The sequence below is a fragment of the Oncorhynchus kisutch genome, linkage group LG16 (assembly GCF_002021735.2).
Source record: "Oncorhynchus kisutch isolate 150728-3 linkage group LG16, Okis_V2, whole genome shotgun sequence".
NCBI classification, from domain to species: Eukaryota; Metazoa; Chordata; class Actinopteri; order Salmoniformes; family Salmonidae; genus Oncorhynchus; species Oncorhynchus kisutch.
The window spans coordinates 22,778,774-22,798,246 of NC_034189.2; the positions used below are offsets into that span (position 1 = coordinate 22,778,774).

Consider the following 19,473-nt stretch of genomic DNA (forward strand, 5'->3'; position numbering starts at 1 on the left):
TAGATAAGACTGGGGGTACAAGTCTTATCTATTGTTTATCATTCTCATTCTTGCCAGGGAACATTTCTTCAAGCATTGATGTTACCTGCAACATTGTGAAAGTCTGTGTTATTAAGTTACATTGCATTACATGTTCTGCCTACGCCCGCTCCCAATACCCATTATACTTTTTATGCATGGTATTTGAATGTATGCAATAGCAGACATGCCTTTTGCAATACCCATGATTATAAAAATAGACCCCCTTATAAAATTGCCCAATGCATATGAAATAAATCACAAATCAAGTCTGTCTGAGTGCAATACTTGAGATGATTGAGATGCAGAACAGCAGGCTGCACTTTAGGCCTAGTTGTCATGGTATCCACCAAGCGGCGCTTGTGACCTCCCAATAAACTTCCACCGTCTCTCCCATAGCTGGTCTCGATCTCAGCTCTCGGTGACGCTGTTGCTGCAAATGTCTATAGAATATCGAGTTACAATACGCCCCATCTTTAAGCCCAGTCTATGCGCCGTTAGCCGGAATACAACAGGACACGTCCTGTGTAAGCCGCAAGCCAAGGGTCAACGCCTGTGTAAGTTTCCTTCGTTCCTATAATAGTCCTTTCAATGCATTTGGCAAGATAAAAGTTAATAAGCTTTTCCGATACATACGTAACGCTGAATTCCGAGTTTGTATTTTGAGCAACAGTGTTGCTATTGTAAAGGCTACGTTTTCTGACGCTGGCGCGGTTAATGTTTCCAACGACATCTGCATTTTCTCTCCCATAGTCTATATTATATGTTTATAGTTTTGTCTGAATGTTTCAAGCACTTGGGTGGTTTCATTACGTTGTCACAACGTTATACAACTTCTTTGGCGTCTCTGATAATGTCGAATACCTGTTGATTCAGTATCCTGAAGAAGAGATGGAGAAGGAGGGGGAGTTGAGAAAAGCGGATTGTATTCATTGCCTTCTGTTGCCGGGGCGAGGCTAGATTTAAAATAATATACTATGGAAACGTATAAACAGACCGTACTGACACTTGTACAAACACATTTCAGTTTGTTAAATATGCCTTGAGTGAGCGGTGAACGAAAACTATGCTATAGTGGTGTTATGGATCCATAGGTAGAACTATCCCAGCTAGCACATAACGTTTCTTAGAGCTTGGTAAGAGCCAGTTGCGTGTATTGATGGAGGCCATGGGAAGCCATGCTTCCCCCCAAAAATTACCAAGAAAAAAATATATACAATTTATCTTTCTGCTCTGTGTTTTCATAATTGTCCTTAAATTCACAAGAGGCTGAATGTATCTCTCCAGAGAAAGCATCTGAGCGAGCGAAACAGCGCCTCTCTGTCTCTGTATGTGTAGCCCATGAGATTGTTGCAGCCTGTAGCATTGCATGCAAGGGAAGCCAGAGACCATTTGTCCACCCTTGATAAAAAAAAAACTAAAGTTATAATAGCCAATCAGCTTTGAGCTAAACTGAGTGAGCTCAACTGTGAATGGTCCCGGCACACCAAAAAAAAAAGTGTCAATGGAAGCCTGTTTTGAATTTGGCTTCGGCTTCACACTAATCACATCACATCTAGAGCAAAACATCAAATGATATTCAACAAATCTATTTTTTTTTTCTCTTGTTGTGTTGTTTTCCTTTGGTGGATAGCTAGCTAAAATAGCCTCTTTCCTAAATTAGCCATGGATGGAGTTAGGGATTTTGACTTGTGGATTTTACTTAATTCTCTGTACTGGCCAATGATTATAACGCCAATTCTGACCCAACCATAAATTCATACTTTGTTCCCCTGAAAGGATGTAAGTTCAGTATGCAGCTAGATGTAGTAGGCTAATGTTGACCCAGCTCATCGTTGCCCATGTATTTTAACCAGGTAGCCTATGACAACAGAAACTGAAAGTGTATTGTATGACTGAGTCATAGACCATTTCGTACAACTAGGGGGAGTCAATCATTACTTTAACAGAACCTTAACAGAACCTTAATAAACAATGTTCATCTGTGGGAATTTCAATACTTCAGCATAACATTTTCTGCAGGTTTCCTCATGGTTATATTTCGTCATGATCTGAGAACATTAAGAAAACGTTACATAAAAACCATAAGGAAACATTAGTAACGTTGTAAGAATGTTATTTAAAAACCGATACATTCAGTTCTCAGCGTTAACAAAACTCTATTCTTGATCTTGTTAAGTGTGTTCAGGTGTGTTGGCCACTCCCACTAATTTGCCACACCTTATCTTAATGAGTGCTTGTTTCCATTGAAATCTTTGCTTAAGTTCTCAGAACGTTTCCCTTTTTCCGGTCAGGAAACATATGGCTTCGTTCCCAGAACCAATTGGAAACCAAAAACGTATGTTCCCACAACTACAAAGACCAAATTTTCTAGCTGGGATCCCTAGAAAAAAACCTTAAAGAAACCATTATCCTATTGACTAGTCAATCTGTTTGTCTAAACCAAGTGATAGGCCCGAAATAAAGCTTGAAGTTGTTTCTATTTTGGTTTCAAACTCGTTTTTATATTGGGTGACAGAAATGGCTATTGTCTGTAAGTTTTATAGACATTTGCTGTAAATATAGCCTACTGATAGGCATATAGGCTATTCTATGGCTGATAATGCCATGAGAATCGGCTCTTCAGCATTATGCACCTGCACCTAATGATTGAGCTAATATAAGATTTAAGAAAATTAAATAATTAAGATCCTCCCCATACCACTTCTCATTGATAATGGATAAATGCAATTAAAGAAACCGTTTTCTATCAGTGCTTGCGTGGTTTGACAAGGTTACAAAGCAGTTAGTAAGACGATTTACTGTGCTCCAACTAAATATGCAATATTTAACTTCCAGGTATTTGTATATCGATGTACCTTTTGACGTATAAAAAATGTCCCAATATAAAAGGAAGACATTTCATTCACATTAGAACATGGACTTAATCTGCATCATTTAACCTTTCAGTTTTAAAAGCATCACTGTGCCTTGTTATAGTAACACACAACTCATTTCTTAATGTAATAGTGGATACTTGATTTACAGTATCTGAGATGTGATATGGCTATTGATTCGGCTACTGAGTATAGAAGCAGAACACCTGCCTGTTTGGCCTAACATGCATAGTAAATGACTTTGCCAAGGCCACACCGATGACTGGCGGTGACATACATGTCACAAAGCCATTGCCAATGTCAGTTAAGGCCCCAGGAATGGCAATTGACAGATGTTAATCCCTGAATAAGAGCATTAGTCAAATACAAAGGCCCCATCAACCTGCATGTGCCTAGTAAATACCTACTTCTTCTAGTAGTATTGTAGCACCTGCACGAAACCTTTGTTCTGTAGTGTAGCAGCTCTCATCTTTAGCATAAAAAAATTATTCAGCATAAAAATGTGTATTTTATATTATGTCCTGTGAAGTATGACAATTCAGAGAGTAGGCTGCTGAGATGTTTTAATTGTCTGTCAGCCTTTAAGAACACACTGGTCAGAGTGTACTTGGATATAAACACTGAGTGACTTAAGTTGCCTATGTGATAATGATTGACAAAAGTAGCATTGCAACAACACTCGTAATGGTTTCATGTTGATGTCATATTCATGTGGTCAAAGGTCAAATAGGGGGTGCTTATATGGAGGGTGTGTAACACATATATATTTTTTTGCAGGCCATGACTACGTGAAGAGTAGCACTCATCGGTTGATAGGCAGCTATCACATCTACCAGGAATAAAAGACATGATTGAGACAATGGGTAAGTGATCAGTCAATGTGTGTTAGAAAAGTGTTGATTGCTAGTGTTGTCCAAGGTCTCACAACATGAAAACAGGGAGAGGTGGTAATGTTTTGATGAAGAGAGTGAATTAAATTGATGTTATTATTTATTTAGATAATGTTGCTCCCCATCTCCCATAAACAAATCCAGACTAGGCCTCAGTTATTGTAAAATCACCCTATTTCTCTAACAAACACAGACCCTGAGGAGAATCCTTGTTATGCACGCCCGAACACTCCTCTACGAAACAACAACAAAGTACCCCAGAAGGTACATGCCGTTAACAGAGAAATGTGTCTGTCGAGACTCTCGTGTTATTGGTTTGTTTACTGTCTCTGCACAAAGAGGTGGGCTAGCTCTCAGAACGAACAGTGCTTTGGAACTCGTGCACGCCCTATTAGGTGTTAGTCACAGTCCGCAGGCTTTGGAAATTGCCCCGTCCTCCTCAACCGGAGGACGTCAAACCCATCCTTGGCTAACAAGCCTCTTTGAGGAGGCGAGAAGAGCTTATGCAGGGTCGAGCAAGCAAACTATGGAGGACCTTTTTTCTCCGGTTGCCCAGTCCGGACCTGTGCGTCTCTCGGCCGAGCCAAAGCTAACAGCAATCATTGTTATTCTGAAAGAGAACATCATGTTGAATGGAAGTTAAGCTAAGCCTCAGGGTGGTCTCTCTCTCTCGCTCCCCCCATGAATCATTCACATAGTGCTTCACACATTAGAATGCACGTTTGGTTCCGTGTGTCAACAGGAGCATGTGTTACTTACAGTAGATAAGACTTTTGAAGTCAATTGTATAATAGACATTCCTTCAACACTCATTCCTTCAACACTCTGCCCCTCAGGGTTGTATTCTTAGTCACCTCCTGTACTCCCTTTCACCCATGAATGCGTGGCCCGCACACGATTCCAACACCATCAAGTTTGCTGACGACAATGGTAATGAGACTGACCTCCTCCCTGTAGGCTGAGATTAGCAGTGTGGTGCCTTGACAACAACCTCTCCCTCAACATCAGTAAGACCAAGGAGCTGATTGTGGACCACAGGAGAAAGAGGGGAGAGCACGCTCCCATCCACATCACTGTCGTGGAGCTGGTCGAGAGCTTCACATTCGTTGGCCTCCACATCACTAAGGACTTAACATGGTTTACACGCACCCTCACATTAGTGAAGAGGGCACAGCAGCCACTCTTCCCCCTCAGGCGACTGAAACGATCCTCCAGAACGTTATACAGCTGCGCAAACGAGAGCATCTTGACTGGCTGCATTACCGCTTGGTATTGCAAATGCACCTCCCTGGACCGCAAAGCGCTACAGAGAGTGGTGCAGACAGTCTAGTACGGGCTGAGCTCTTTGCCATCCAGAACCTCTATATCAGGTGGTGTCAGGGGAAGGCCAGAAAAATTGCCAAAAAATCCAGCCACCCTAGCCATAGACTGTTCATTCTGCTGCCGTTTGGCAGATGGTACTGAAGCATTGGCTCTCGGAACAACAGGCTCTCGGAACAACAGGCTCCGAGACTGCTTCTACCGCCAAGCCATAAAACTGCTAAATAGCCAGACTGCTAAATAGTCAATGAATGGTACCCAAACTATCTTGCACTGACCCTACGCACACTCACTAGACTATATATACACACCATTGATGTATTATTTCATAGTTTTGTTGTCTTCACTATTATTCTACATTGTAGAAAATAGTAAAAATAAAGAAAAACCCTTGAATGAGAAGGTGTGTCCAAACTTTTGACTGGTACTGTACATTTTCAAACTCATCCTATGCTGCCTGCTGCTACTCTGTTCTCTATTTATTCGTATTATTGTCTATCCTGATGCTTAGTCACTTTACCCTGCCTTCATGTACTTTTCTACCTCAAATACCTTGTACCCCTTCACATTGAGCTGGTACTGGTACTCCCTGTATATAGCTAAAAAGAAAAGTGGATTTTATCCCCCTTGTGTTACAATTTTTTATTATTATTGTTTATTGCATATTTGGTAAGCAGTGGAGGCTGCTGAGGGGAGGACGGCTCATAATAATGGCTGGAATGAGGCAAATGGAATGGCATCAAACACATAGAAACTAGAGGTCGACCGATTATGATTTTTCAACGCTGATACCGATTATTGGAGGACCAAAAAAAGTCGATACCGACTAATCGGCCGATTTAAAAATAATAATAATAATGAATAAATAATAATAATAATTGTATTTGTAATAATGACAATTACAACAATACTGAATGAACACTTATTATAACTAATATATATATATATATAATACATCAATAAAAATCTATTTAGCCTCAAATAAATAATGAAACATTTTCAATTTGGTTTAAATAATGCAAAAACAAAGTGTTGCAGAAGAAAGTAAAAGTGCAGTATGTGCCATGTAAAAAAGCTAACATTTTAAGTTCCTTGCTCAGAACATGAGAACATATGGAAGTTGGTGGTTCCTTTTAACATGAGACTCCAATATTCCAAGGTAAGAGGTTTTAGGTTGTAGTTAATATAGTATTTATAGGACTATTTCTCTCTATACCATTTTGTATTTCATATACCTTTGACTATTGGATGTTCTTATAGGCACTTTAGTATTGCCAGTGTAACAGTATAGCTTCCGTCCCTCTCCTCGCCCCTACCTGGGCTCGAACCAGGAACACATCGACAACAGCCACCCTCGAAACATCGTTACCCATCGTTCCACAAAAGCCGCGGCACTTGCAGAGCAAGGGGAACAACTACTCCAAGTCTCGGAGCGAGTGACGTTTGAAACGCTATTAGCGCGCACCCCGCTAACTAGCTAGCCATTTCACATCGGTTACACCAGCCTAATCTCGGGAGTTGATAGGCTTGAAGTTATAAACAGCTCAATGCTTGAAGCACAGCAACGAGCTGCTGGCAAAACGCATGAAAGTTCTGTTTGAATGAATGCTTACGAGCCTGCTGGTGCCTACCATCGCTCAGTCAGACTGCTCTATCAAATCATAGACTTAATTATAACATAATAACACACAGAAATACGAGCCTTAGGTCATTAATATGGAAACTATCATTTCGAAAACAAAACGTTTATTATTTCAGTGAAATACTGAACCGTTCGGTATTTTATCTAACGGGTGGCATCCCTAAGTCTAAATATTCCTGTTACATTGTACAACCTTCAATGTTATGTCATAATTACGTAAAATTCTGGCTAATTAGTTCGCAACGAGCCAGGCTGCCCAAACTGTTGCATATAACCTGACTCTGCGTGCAATGAACGCAAGAGAAGTGACACAATTTCACCTGGGTAATATTGCCTGGATTTATTTTAGCTAAATATGCAGGTTTTAAAATATATACTTCTGTGTATTGATTTTATGAAAGGCATGGTGTTTATGGTTAGGTACAGTCGTGCAACCATTGTGCTTTTTTCGCAAATGCGCTTTTGTTAAATCATCCCCCTGCGTTGCATCGATTATATGCAACGCAGGACACGCTAGATAAACTAGTAATATCATCAACCATGTGTAGTTATAACTAGTGATTATGATTGATTGTTTTTATAAGATAAGTTTAATTCTAGCTAGCAACTTCCCTTGGCTACTTACTGCATTCGCGTAACAGAGCGTTGGACTAGTTAACTGTAAGGTTGCAAGATTGAATCCCGGAGCTGACAAGGTAAAAATCTGTTGTTCTGCCCCTGAACAAGGCAGTTAACCCACCGTTCCTAGGCCGCCATTGAAAATAAGAATGTGTTTGTAACTGACTTGCCTCGTTAAATAAAGGCGTAAAAAAATATATTTAAAAAATCGGCCAAATTGGTGTCCAAAAATACCGATTTCCGATTGTTATGAAAACTTGAAATTGGCCCTAATTAATCGGTCGTCCTCTAATAGCAATCATATGTTTAATATATTTGATACCATTCTGCTCTGGCCATTACTACAGGTCCGTCCTCCCCAATTAAGGTACCACCAACCTCCTGTGTTGGGAAGGGCTCGTAAACAAGCATTTCACAGTAAAGTCTACACCTGTTGTATTCGGTGCATGTGAAATAAATACGTTTTGATATCTCAGCAATCCATCCTAAATAAACACTGCCAACAAAATAGGAACACTTGGATGTTTAATTACAGGATGTTTTAGAGATGTCAAAGGGTGCATGTCAGCCTCCTATCTAGCTGTACTCAACTTCTAAACAATTTCAAAACACTTGCGTTGATCACCCTGCATGTTCATACTGATAGCTATCCCTCTCTTCCACTCTTCTCCACGCGGCTGCCTCCCCATGCGGTCACTGGACTATGCAACACTTTTGCAGATACCCAGCGTGCCTTGCAGGCAGTGGAGCGTCTCCAGGCCAAGCTGAAGGACCGGGGGGAGGTCCCCACCGAGGAGAAGCTCAGCCTGCTCAAGTCAGTTCTCCAGAGCCCCCTGTTCCACCAGATTCTTGCCCTGCAGAAGTCTGTCCAGCTCCTCAAAGACCAGGTGGGTAAGATCAGGTTTTTCTTGGGTGTTGGGATGTAGGATCACTAAGTTAGTCAGCTAACTTTGATGAACAATATCAAATATACAGTGCCTTCAGACAGTATTCACACCCCTTGACTTTTTCCATATTTTGTTGCATTACAGCCTGAATGTAAAATACACGGAACAAAAATATGAATGCAACATGTTGGTCCCATATTTCATGAACTGAAATAACATTTTCCATAGGCTCAAAAAGCCTATTTCTCTTACATTTTGTGCACACATGTGTTTTCATCCCTGTTAGTATTTATCCTTTGCCAAGATAATCCATCCACCTGACAGGTGTGGAATGTCAAGAAGCTGATAAAACAGCATGATCATTACACAGGTGCACCTTGTGCTGGGGACAATAAAAGGCTGCTCTATAATGTGCAGTTTTGTCACACAATGCAATGCCACAGATGTCTCAAGTTTTGAGGGAGCGCGCAATTGGCATACTGTCTGCAGGAATGTCCACCAGACCTGTTGTCAGAGAATTTGATGTTAATTTCTCTACCATAAACCGCCTTAGTGAATTTGGCAGTATGTCCAACCGCAGACCACATGTAACCACGCCAGCCCAGGATCTCCACATCCAACTTCTTCACCTGTGGGATCGTCTGAGAGCAGTCACCCGGACAGCTGATGAAACTGAGGAGTATTTCTGTCTGTAATATAGCCCTTTTGTGGGGTAAAACAAATTTTGTTTGGCCTGGCTCCCCAGTGGGTGGGCCTATGCCGTCCTAGGCCCATCCATGTGAAATCCATAGATTAGGTGCTAATATTTAAATTTCAATTGACTGATTTCCTTAAAAGAACTGTAACTCAGTAATATCATTAAAACTATTGCTTATTGCGTTTGTTTTTGTTCAGTATAGTTTAATTTGAGATTTTTTGTCGCTGGCCTACACACAATACCCCATAATGTCACAGTTGAAGCCTAAATATGTTCAGGAGTAAACATGTGCTTAACAATTCACATAATAAGTTGCATGGACTCACTCTGTATGCATTAATTGTGTTTAACATACTTTTTGAATGACTACCTCATCTCTGTACCCCACACATACAATTATCTGTAATGTCCCTCAGTTGAGTAGTGAATTTCAAGAACAGATTCAACCAGCGAGGTTTTCCAATGCCTCACAAAGAAGGGCACCTATTGGTAGATGGGTAAAATAAAAGCAGACATTGAATATCCCTTTTGACCTTGGTGAAGTTATTAATTACACTTTGGATGGTGTATCAATACACCCAGTCACTACAAAGATACAGGCGTCGTTCCGAACTCTGCCGGAGAGGAAGGAAACTGCTCAGGGATTTCACCATGATGCCAATGGTGACTTTAAAATAGCTACATAGTGTAACGGCTGTAATAGGAGAAAACTGAGGATGGATCAACTACATTGTAGTTATCCCACAATACTAATCTAATTGACAGAGTGAAAAGTGTAGCAAAAAATCAGGCACAGCAATTTACTTTTTCGGTTCAGCCTGCTTTCCATCAAACGCTGGGAGATGAATTCACCTTTCAGCAGGACAATAAGCTAAAACACAAGGCCAAATTTGCACTGGAGTTGCTTAGTATAAAAAAAAACGTTTGCCAACTTTGCTGGAGTTGTTAGCTGGCTAATTGTTTTCCTCTTGGATGTTTTGTTTACTATTGCAACCTTTTGATGGCAAATGTATTTTACAATTCAACATAGGCTAGCTAGTTGCTACGGGTCGACTTTTCCAGGAATGTTTTTGCACTGCAAGAATGCGATCAAGCAGATAACGGCACTGTTCTTGCACCGCAGTATATTGTCTAGCTATGTAAATTAGAATTTCATTTTACTGCTGTTACGTTCATAGCTGACTTGTAAATTGTTATTTTATTATACAGCAGCCTACATACTTTTTGTGACTAAAATAGGCTTACTGGTTGATATGGATCAAAGGGCCCTGCAGCTGCTTATGAACTCTCAGATAGCCTAGAATCTAGAGCATGTTATGACGTCTTGCCTCGTTTTGGTTTGTTGACCCGACAAAACAAAATATAACATTTAAACAAAAGGACAAAACTGTCACTTACTGAGTCTGGCATTAACCTCTAAGCAGTCTATGGACAAGGTATGACAGCAATCCATGCTTTGGTTGTTTTTGTACTTTGAGTAAACTATCCCTTTAAGAATGAGGGTTAGGATAGGCATCACTCTAACCCTTACAGGGGGTCATAAACATGACCCAATAAAGTAAACATAGACTTAACCTCAACCCATCTCTGGTTCCAACTCCCTAACTTGTCTTTAAGTTTTTGTCCACATTGTAGATAAATGTGTTAATGGCATAGCTTCAGACTCAGGATTGACCATGCATGGTCTTTGCTACGACAGTATTATTATGTCTGGTAGTTAGAATGAAAGAAATGACTGCTACCTATTTCAATCTTGATTTGGTCTGCATTGAATCCAATTGAATTATTAGGGCTCCAGACAGATTGAACTTTTTTTCTTCTTCTCCAATCATGTATTACTGTGCTCATATTGCAGCCAGAGCTCATCTGGGCACTTTTAATAAGGTTCTATAAGCAGACAATACCAGGAAAAGCCAAAAGGCCTCCTCGGCTTATCCAGGGCCCATGAGAAATGTAGATTTGTTTTTGCCCAAGAAAGAGCTCTGGTTAGGTCACTGTGGGAAGGGGCCAGGGTGAGTGCTTGAGACAGAAAATATGTGAGCTATGCAGTGGGAGGCAGGGGGGCTGCTATATCTTCTTCTTTTTTTCAACCCTGAAGGAATTCAGATTATAAAATCCTTGCAGGCATTTTTTTTTTGTGCGCCTGTGCTTTATAGCTTATTTCAGCAGTGTCACATTCCTTACCACAATGTAGCAATCCAGTCCACCTCGTATAGCCTGGGTAACTGTGTGTGTGGCATGCTAAACTATTGCTCTTCCAACCTAATGTTTTCAAGCTAAAATACACGAGTAATGGAGTCTGTTTATAGATCAAGTGAATCAAAGAAGACATTAAATAATGTAAATTAAATTTAGAGGAACAGAGATTAAGCTGAGATTTTGTAATACAAATAGACTTCCTGGCTTCCTTAGGCGAAACCAATTTGTAGGAAAGCTGTAGTTGGTGTTTTTGTTGTCAGTCAATGCCTAGACCCACACATAGTCTGTCTGTCTACTCCTGCCAGTAGCGCCTAGCACTGTCAGTGTCGCTATGGCGACGGGGCCTGCTCGCAGAAGAGAGAGGCTGCCGCTGTGTGAAGTGGGGCAGAAACAATTTCTTAAATGTGCAAGAACCAAACTGGAACTTTAATCCTCTTAGCCCGGCTGGCTAACAAAGCTTGTGTATGGGACAGCAACTTGAGCGCTACGCTAAGTTAGCCGAGCCTGCAGGGTTTTTCTCTTTACAAAGGCTAAAACCTCACCATAGGCTACTGGCTGGATGATATGTCAGCTAGTGTCAAAAATGCTTCTTCAATATGCTAAGCACACAAGCACAATTTCAAAAGGGCAACCGAAGCCGACGATGCTATATTTCAAACAAAGTTCTCATGAAGCAATGCGCTAGTCCTTTTGGATCACATTCAAACGAATCATAAACAAACATTAGAGCCAATAAGCAAATGAGATTCAAAAACATAGTTTTACACATTGTCTAATTCATGTAATCCATTAGTCACAAAACCACAGTGGTTGCGGCCCAGTTATTGACTAGCATATCAAGGCATCCAGATGGCTATGATGGAAATATTACATTGGTGGCAGAGTCATTGTTGGATCAGCTGAAAGGCTATTATCTCTGAAGGATTAGACTGCTATAGATCCAGCTAATCACGGTTGGGTAACGAGCTGGCCTGCCTCCCCTGCTCCTAGACTTAGTTTGATTTAGGGAATTCACAAAATTAGCCTTTGTTTATTTTAACAGCAGTGATGGCAGGTTTTTGGTTAGAACTTGATTGGATCGGCTTGTGTGGCCTTATTTGGGATATTAGTGATACTCACTCAATGCATGTGCGTAACAATGTGACAAGTAAACATGGTTTGTGTTGATATATTCAAAAATAAAGCTGTAATTTTGTGGATTAAGTCTGTTTCTTGCGAGATGTATAATTCCTACCATCACAACATTGAATACATTTGATTTCAAATAATTGGTTATAGTGTTTGTGATCATGTCTCTCTAACTTCAATCGAACAACTGCAACAAATTCAGTAAACAGCACTTCAAACTATAACAGCCAACAGCTTTTAGCAGCTGCTCTTTCTTATAAACAATACTGAGTTTACACAGTACACAATATATCAATATGTTGCAAAATCTAGAATTCTTGAATGCAACACTTGACTGTATTTCCATTGATGGTTTCAGGGTGGTGTCACATCAACACTTAGCGATGACCTGAGTGAATGCTACACATCAGCCCAGGCCAATGGTGGCCATCTTGCCTACCCAGAAGCCTCCACTAGTACACAGGTCAATGGGAAGCAATCGCCTGAGGATTTTGAGCACATCATTCGCTCCATGGCTCAGGTAAAGACACGTTTGGATAAAACGCAAGCATTTCATACATTTTGAGTTATTTCATCACAACAAGTAACTTTCTTATAGATTCACATATATTAAGAGGTACATATTTCATTATAATGTTGATTGTTTTTGTTTCATATGTTGTTGGTGGTACTATTTCTCTACATCCCTAGACTGTAAAAAATCTCCAGAAATGTATCTTGATATTCACAAGCAAGTCTGGTTACACTCCCGGTCAATCTAGCTAAATATTCAAAGACATTCAAAGACAAGTGCACACTACACTACACTGTGTTCAGTGTACACTCTTGAGTGACTTCAGGGGAGAGTGTGTGACATTGCTGCTGTGAGGGGGGGGTGTAAGAAGGAGGGCTAACGTGGAGAGTGTGTGATGTATATGGGTACATTTGTGTGTGTGTACGTGCGTGTGTCTCTAGGGGCGCTACGTAACGCGCATGGAGCTGGTGAAGCCACTGTCTGGGGGTCTGGGCTTCAGCGTGGTTGGCCTGAGGAGCGAGAACCGCGGGGAGCTGGGCATCTTCGTCCAGGAGATCCAGCCCGGGAGCGTGGCCCACTGGTATGGGAAAGTTCACAAGGGTCATCCCAAGCAGATAAATCTGGTTGAAATGACATCATTATAACCAGAAAGCCAGTTTTGCCTACTGGGTCAACCGTTGATTATCTAATGTGTTAGTGATGGGCTGGAACAAAATGCATGCCCACCCTGTGCTGGGCAAATCTGGTTGTAATGATGTCATTAAAACCAGAAACCCATTTTTGCACATTCCAGCTGAATCAACAGTTGATTATCTGATGTGTTAGTACTGGTCTGGAACAAAAGCCTGCCCACCCTGCATCTCTCCAAGACCATAGTTGGTGACTACTGTCTTTTTCGACCTGCATCTTTTCAACAGTGAGATTATCCTCAGTTCTAAGCCTTACAGCCCATTAGATGATAATAATAATAATAATTTAGTTGCACTGAAGCCGTGTCCAAATGAACTATGTTTGACCTCGAGTCATCGATGAAAACTTAACAATGTAAGTCTTTAAAGGGATAGTTCACCCAAAATTACATATTGGACAAAACTACTAAAAAGTTACCACTTACAGCTGCAATATGTAACTTTTTGGCGACTTGACCTAGTTCACTTACAAATGTGTGTTATAGATTTCTCATTCTCATTGAAAGAAAGTTTAAGAAGCAGTAGATCTGTTCTATCTGTGCTATATCTATGCTTCAATATTTGTGATTATGGAAAATATATTACACAGCAGTTTAGATGCTACAATAATTCTCTACACTATACTTGCTTGTTTTGTCACATAAACTGAAATTAAGTGAACTATTAGAATTTTAGCAACCAGGATGCCATACTGTAATTTTGGTGAACTATCCCTTTAATTGATGTCTTGTGGGAATATTTTTTATCATGAGAATCCTCCTGTTCCCACAGCGATGGGAAGCTGAAGGAGTCAGACCAGATCTTGGCCATCAACGGTCAACCCCTGGACCAGACAGTGACCCACCAGCAGGCCATAGGCATCCTGCAGAGAGCATCTGAGTGCGTGCAGCTCACTATAGCCAGAGGACCCATCCCTCAGCTGGCCAGCCCCGTGGTGTCCCGTACCCCCTCCGCTGCCAGCACCCTGTCTGCCCACTCCAGTGCGGTGAGGGGAGTGCACACACAGAAGCTTGTGGAAGCATACACGTATATAAACACATTAGCACACACATGCACACTCACATTCTGTATACACACACACACAAACTATATTGTCTCACATTCCTGGGGGAGCTAGCGTAATGCCTGACCTCTCTAGCGTGATGAGGAACACAGACACAAAAGCACCCCTTATACACAGACGGTTGCATAACGTTAGTTCACTGGGGCACACACACAGCAATATTGAAATTCCTTCTTTGAGCACTTAACATATTCCTTCTCGCTCCTTGTGGCACAAAGAGCCTCAACGATGTATCTCTAGCACCCTGTTCTGTGTAGTTTTCTTTACATCCTCCCAGGTGGTTCCTGGAATGATGTTTCTTTAGTTTCTTCTTCATTGGTCCTAGTTGTTCTCCTTGGACGGCATACCTCTCTTTTACCCTGAGGGTTACACCCTATATATAGTAACCGTCCTGTAGGGAATGTTTTGAGATCCGTATCTGACGCTGCGCTCTCTGTGTCCCTCCTTAGGCCCACTGGAATCATGTGGAGACCATGGAGCTGGTCAACGACGGGACAGGCCTGGGCTTTGGCATTGTGGGAGGAAAGACCACCGGTGTCATTGTCAAAACCATCCTGCCTGGAGGCATCGCTGATCAGGTGACTTCAATGTCATGGATGCACCACACATTGGTATTTAGAGGATTTGCAAGCAGGAACCAACTGGGTCGAAAATGGTTTGAATCGATGTTTTTTACACGTTATTTCAACAACAAACAAAAAAAATCCATGTTGAATTCATGTGGAAAACTGATTGGATTTGCAAAAATTCCTGAACGTAAGGATTTCCCTAAATCTAATGTCAGGGTGACATGTTTGGTTGAATTCACGTTAGTTGACATCTCAACCAATTTTCTATAAAAAATAAATGTTGAACTGGCATCTGTGCCCAGTGGGGAAGCTTGGTTTTTGTAAGCCATACCTACTAGTAATAACCAACTTTCCTGCCTTGTACTTAGGATGGGCATCTGCGCAGTGGGGACCACATCCTCAAGATTGGGGACACTGACCTATATGGCATGGGAAGTGAGCAGGTGGCTCAGGTACTGCGTTTTGTATTGAATTGACTACTGATAATGAGACTTGTCTGAGACTTTTAGACATACAACATTGAGACTTGACTGAGTCTTGACAAAAACTTCTCAATTTTATCACCATTGTCCTGCTTTTTCTATGGTTCTATACAGTATAGCCCTAAGTGACAAGTACAGTATTTAGTGTGTAATGCTGGTCTCAGTTGTATTGTGATTGGTCCAGGTCCTGAGGCAGTGTGGTAACCGAGTGAAGTTGGTCATCACCAGAGGCCCTCCAGAGGAGACCGCCATCGTCCCAATGGTGTTGCCCACGGTCACAGAGCAACAGGTACGACAAGACAATGGTTGGTTGGGTGGATGGGTAGGGGAGAGATGAGGTGGTTTTATTAGGTTTGTTTCCTTAAAATGTTATATTTACTAATGACTAGGATAAAGGGCACGTGGTTCTGTCTCTCTTTTGTTCCAGCTCTCTTCCCCTCAGAGATAGGTATCCGATGAGAATAATTTGTGACACATAACATCATCTGTGACTCAGCCTCAGAGGTCACAATGTTCCAAAAGGCTAACAACTGGAATTCGCTGTCCATTATCAAGCAGTATTAACCATGAACCTTATCAACATTCCATGACTCACACTCCCAAACTAGATTGTATATTCTTCTCTGTACACAGTCTCAGTACCCCATTGCTTGATGAATTTTTAGTTGACATTCATCAAATAAATAACATAACTCATCTGGCTGACAGAGTTGATGCATGGGTGAGGAATGCTTCTTGGTAAATTGGTAACAGCACGTGGAATTGGGGGAATTCGGCACCCGGGACTCGCCCCCTCCACTGTGCTCTCTGTCAGCCATTTTGTAGAATGTAGAAGCTGACTCACTCTTCCTCTGTCTCTTCACAGGGATACGAGGAAGAGGAGGCCGAAGCGTTTGACGTTGGGCTGACCAAGAACGCCCAGGGTCTGGGAATCACCATCGCCGGCTATGTGGGGGACAAACATTCTGGTAAGACTTGGCAGCATTGTTTACTACTGGAAATAGTTTGGTTTTATTTATTTTCTAACTTATTCACTCTGCTTGGGATGGAATGAAACCACTTGGGAAGGAATGTACTTTAAAGAGTCCCATAGAATGTCTGGAGCAAAGAGCTATGTAGTGACACTGCCTCTTCTAGGGAAATGTGACTTCTCTAGAACACTCAAACTGCAGATACAGTTGAAGGGCGTCTCTTGTACTGTATAAAGGATACTGCTTGTTTTAAGAACGTTATCCACACACGGTCATTGTGTCTATTTTGACATTTTCAGAGCCCTCTGGTATTTTCGTGAAAAGTATAACTAAAGAGAGTGCGGTAGAGCAAGACGGCCGGATCCATGTTGGGGACCAGATCATAGCCGTAAGTGTCTTAGACCATCCTCAACTTTTTGTTTTGTTGTTGTATTTTTTGGTTATTGTAAATTTAAAAAATATATTTTCACTCTCTGACGTGAACAGATAGAGTGATGGAGGATGACAGTGGGGAGAGATGGATAGAGATTGTGAAGTCGGATAGATTTGAACCTATGCCAACACTAGTGGCCCTAAGCGCTAGACCACCCCAAGCCACACCCTTCAGATGTTTTATCGGCTGTTATGTCAATTTAAATTCCATGCCAAAGTATAAAATAAAGTGTGCAAGGATATTTGTCTCTCATTTGGAATAATATGGAGCTTTATCTATAGATAATGTGGGGAGATATTAATCTCCCATATTTGAATCATTTATCTTCAGCTGAGATTTATACACACTGTTCCAAGGCCGTTACGGTGACCGTATTACCGCCACACCGGCGGTCATGGCGGCAGTCAAATTCCATGTGACCATTTAGTCACGGTAATTAGGCTCCTCCAAGCTCTGATGCTGCTGATGGTCATTAGTAGTCTACCAAACTTGATAACTGCCTGGTACTCAACGTTCTATTGTACCTCTAATCACTCTGACATCAATGCAAATGTAATCAAAAATCTAATCAAATACTTAATGAGAGCCCATTAGCTCATGTTGCGCAACATTTCTATAGGCTATGCAATTGAGTGAGAAAACAGAGTGATGGCCTCTATTAAAAAGAGTATTATCCCATCAGCTTTCTATAGGCTAGGCCTACTGTATTTATTTCTCAACTTTTCTAAATGTAAGCACATTGCTTCTCTTTACAACAGAAATATAGCCTACGTGGCTGGCATTGAAAATGAACCACAGGAAAAGCGTCCCCCATTCGCTATTTTCGAGACGGGTGCATGAAAACGGTCCATTCTAAATCAAAACAAATTTCATACATACAGTACCAGTCAAAAGATTGGGCACACCTACTCATTCCAGGATTTTTCTTTATTTAAAAAAATGTCTCATTGTAGAATAATAGTGAAGACATCAACATTATGAAATAACACATATGGAATCATGTAGTAACCACAAAAGTGTAAAACAAATCAACGTATATTTTGTATTTAAAATTCTTCAAGGTAGCCACCCTTTGCCTTGATGACAACTTTGCACACTCTTGGCATTCTCTCAAGCAGCTTCGTGAGGTAGTTGCATCCTTGATTTGGTCTGTCTTCAGTTGTAGCCTGTGTGAAAGACTCGATCACGTGACTGCATTGGCTATTAAGAATTTAGCTATCCTAGACAGCCATGTGAGTTAGAGGTGCTTCGGAGCAGGTATGCGGGAAAAGGTAATTATTATATTCAACCCAAGGGCACAACGGCCATTGGAATTTTTTTAGGGGGCATTACAAAGGGGATGCCGCCCGGAAATTGCTTGTCAAATTGTGAATGAGAGACTGATGAAATGTGTGCAGCCTGCGCAAATAACAAAGCAGAGTTCATGCTTTACATGCAAGTTTTTTCAAATCATCATTAGTCGCATAATGCAGCCTTAGAATGTGTAAAAAATACAAACGTTGGGCTATATGTTTTGATCACAACTAAAGCATAAATAACTATAAATTAAGCATATAGCAAGACCTGTTTCTTTGTTAACTTCTCAACACAGAATAGCCACATGTGCACACTCTCTCAAATCTTCTGGAGAAAACATTTTATTTTATTCAGCTATGTTCAATTGTATTCTTCATACTATAAATTAATGCTACGGAATTATAAGCAAATCTTGTCTGTTAAATGAACTAGTGTAGGCCACAGCCATATGGCATAGCCAGATCAGGTCCTAACATAAGGACAACTCTGAGTATACTATTCTGTTCTTCTGAAATAGACGACATTTTTTTTATATCATGTTTCTTTAGACCTGTCTAAAGTACATTATGGATATATTGGGATGGTATAGGCTATATTACATTGATTTATTATACTTTTTTTAAATGTAGATGTTCCAAAGGTAAGAATGAGTGGCTTGTAGACAGGTAATGCAACATTGTTTTTCTTATTCATTAACAGTCAATTACCGTGAGACCGGCAGTTATTTTCTTGACAATCACCGGCTGACATAATGTCATGACCGTCACAACTCTAGTCATGACCCTAAATTGAGCATTTACTATTAATGCAAAACCCTTTCTGTGTTACATCCTGAATAAATTAATGGATTTGAAGCATGAGCAAATCTTCCATCATGATTTATTTTCTTGTTGTGATGTAGGTTTGTCTATTGGGTGGTACTATTTCTGTGTGTATGGGTGTGCCTGGTATGGGTGTGCCTGTGAGCTTGCTTTCCTATTTGTGTGTTGTCCTAAGAATGTATCCCATAGACTTGGATAGACGACTCATGTGCCACAAAGGCTGTTTAAGTATGGAGAAAGATCTCATTGACGCTTTCCATGCTGTCACAGAAGCCAACATGACAAAGATGCAGAGAGCACTCAAGCACTCTATTCAACTCCATGATGTATCCATAATCATGACATGAATGATCGCCCCCT

General features: G+C 41.0%; 1 protein-coding gene across 7 annotated transcripts in view; it reads left to right on the forward strand.

The window, feature by feature from the left end:
* The first annotated feature begins 433 nt into the window (after nucleotides 1-433).
* The window catches only part of LOC109906506 (multiple PDZ domain protein-like), a 68,360-nt gene continuing 49,320 nt past the window's right edge, over nucleotides 434-19,473 (forward strand). For 4 of the 7 annotated variants that reach the window (XM_031792027.1, XM_031792028.1, XM_031792029.1 and 1 more), the window contains exons 1-11: nucleotides 436-575; nucleotides 3,672-3,757; nucleotides 8,085-8,251; nucleotides 12,634-12,795; nucleotides 13,230-13,369; nucleotides 14,250-14,463; nucleotides 14,991-15,119; nucleotides 15,479-15,562; nucleotides 15,777-15,881; nucleotides 16,458-16,560; nucleotides 16,863-16,951. In XM_031792027.1, the coding sequence (XP_031647887.1) occupies nucleotides 3,742-3,757; nucleotides 8,085-8,251; nucleotides 12,634-12,795; nucleotides 13,230-13,369; nucleotides 14,250-14,463; nucleotides 14,991-15,119; nucleotides 15,479-15,562; nucleotides 15,777-15,881; nucleotides 16,458-16,560; nucleotides 16,863-16,951 (1,209 nt within the window). In that variant the 5' untranslated portion in view covers nucleotides 436-575; nucleotides 3,672-3,741. Of the gene's footprint in view, nucleotides 576-3,671; nucleotides 3,758-8,084; nucleotides 8,252-12,633; nucleotides 12,796-13,229; nucleotides 13,370-14,249; nucleotides 14,464-14,990; nucleotides 15,120-15,478; nucleotides 15,563-15,776; nucleotides 15,882-16,457; nucleotides 16,561-16,862; nucleotides 16,952-19,473 lie in introns of all 7 variants that reach the window. The other 3 variants (XM_031792031.1, XM_031792026.1, XM_031792030.1) reach the window with 3 other exon arrangements.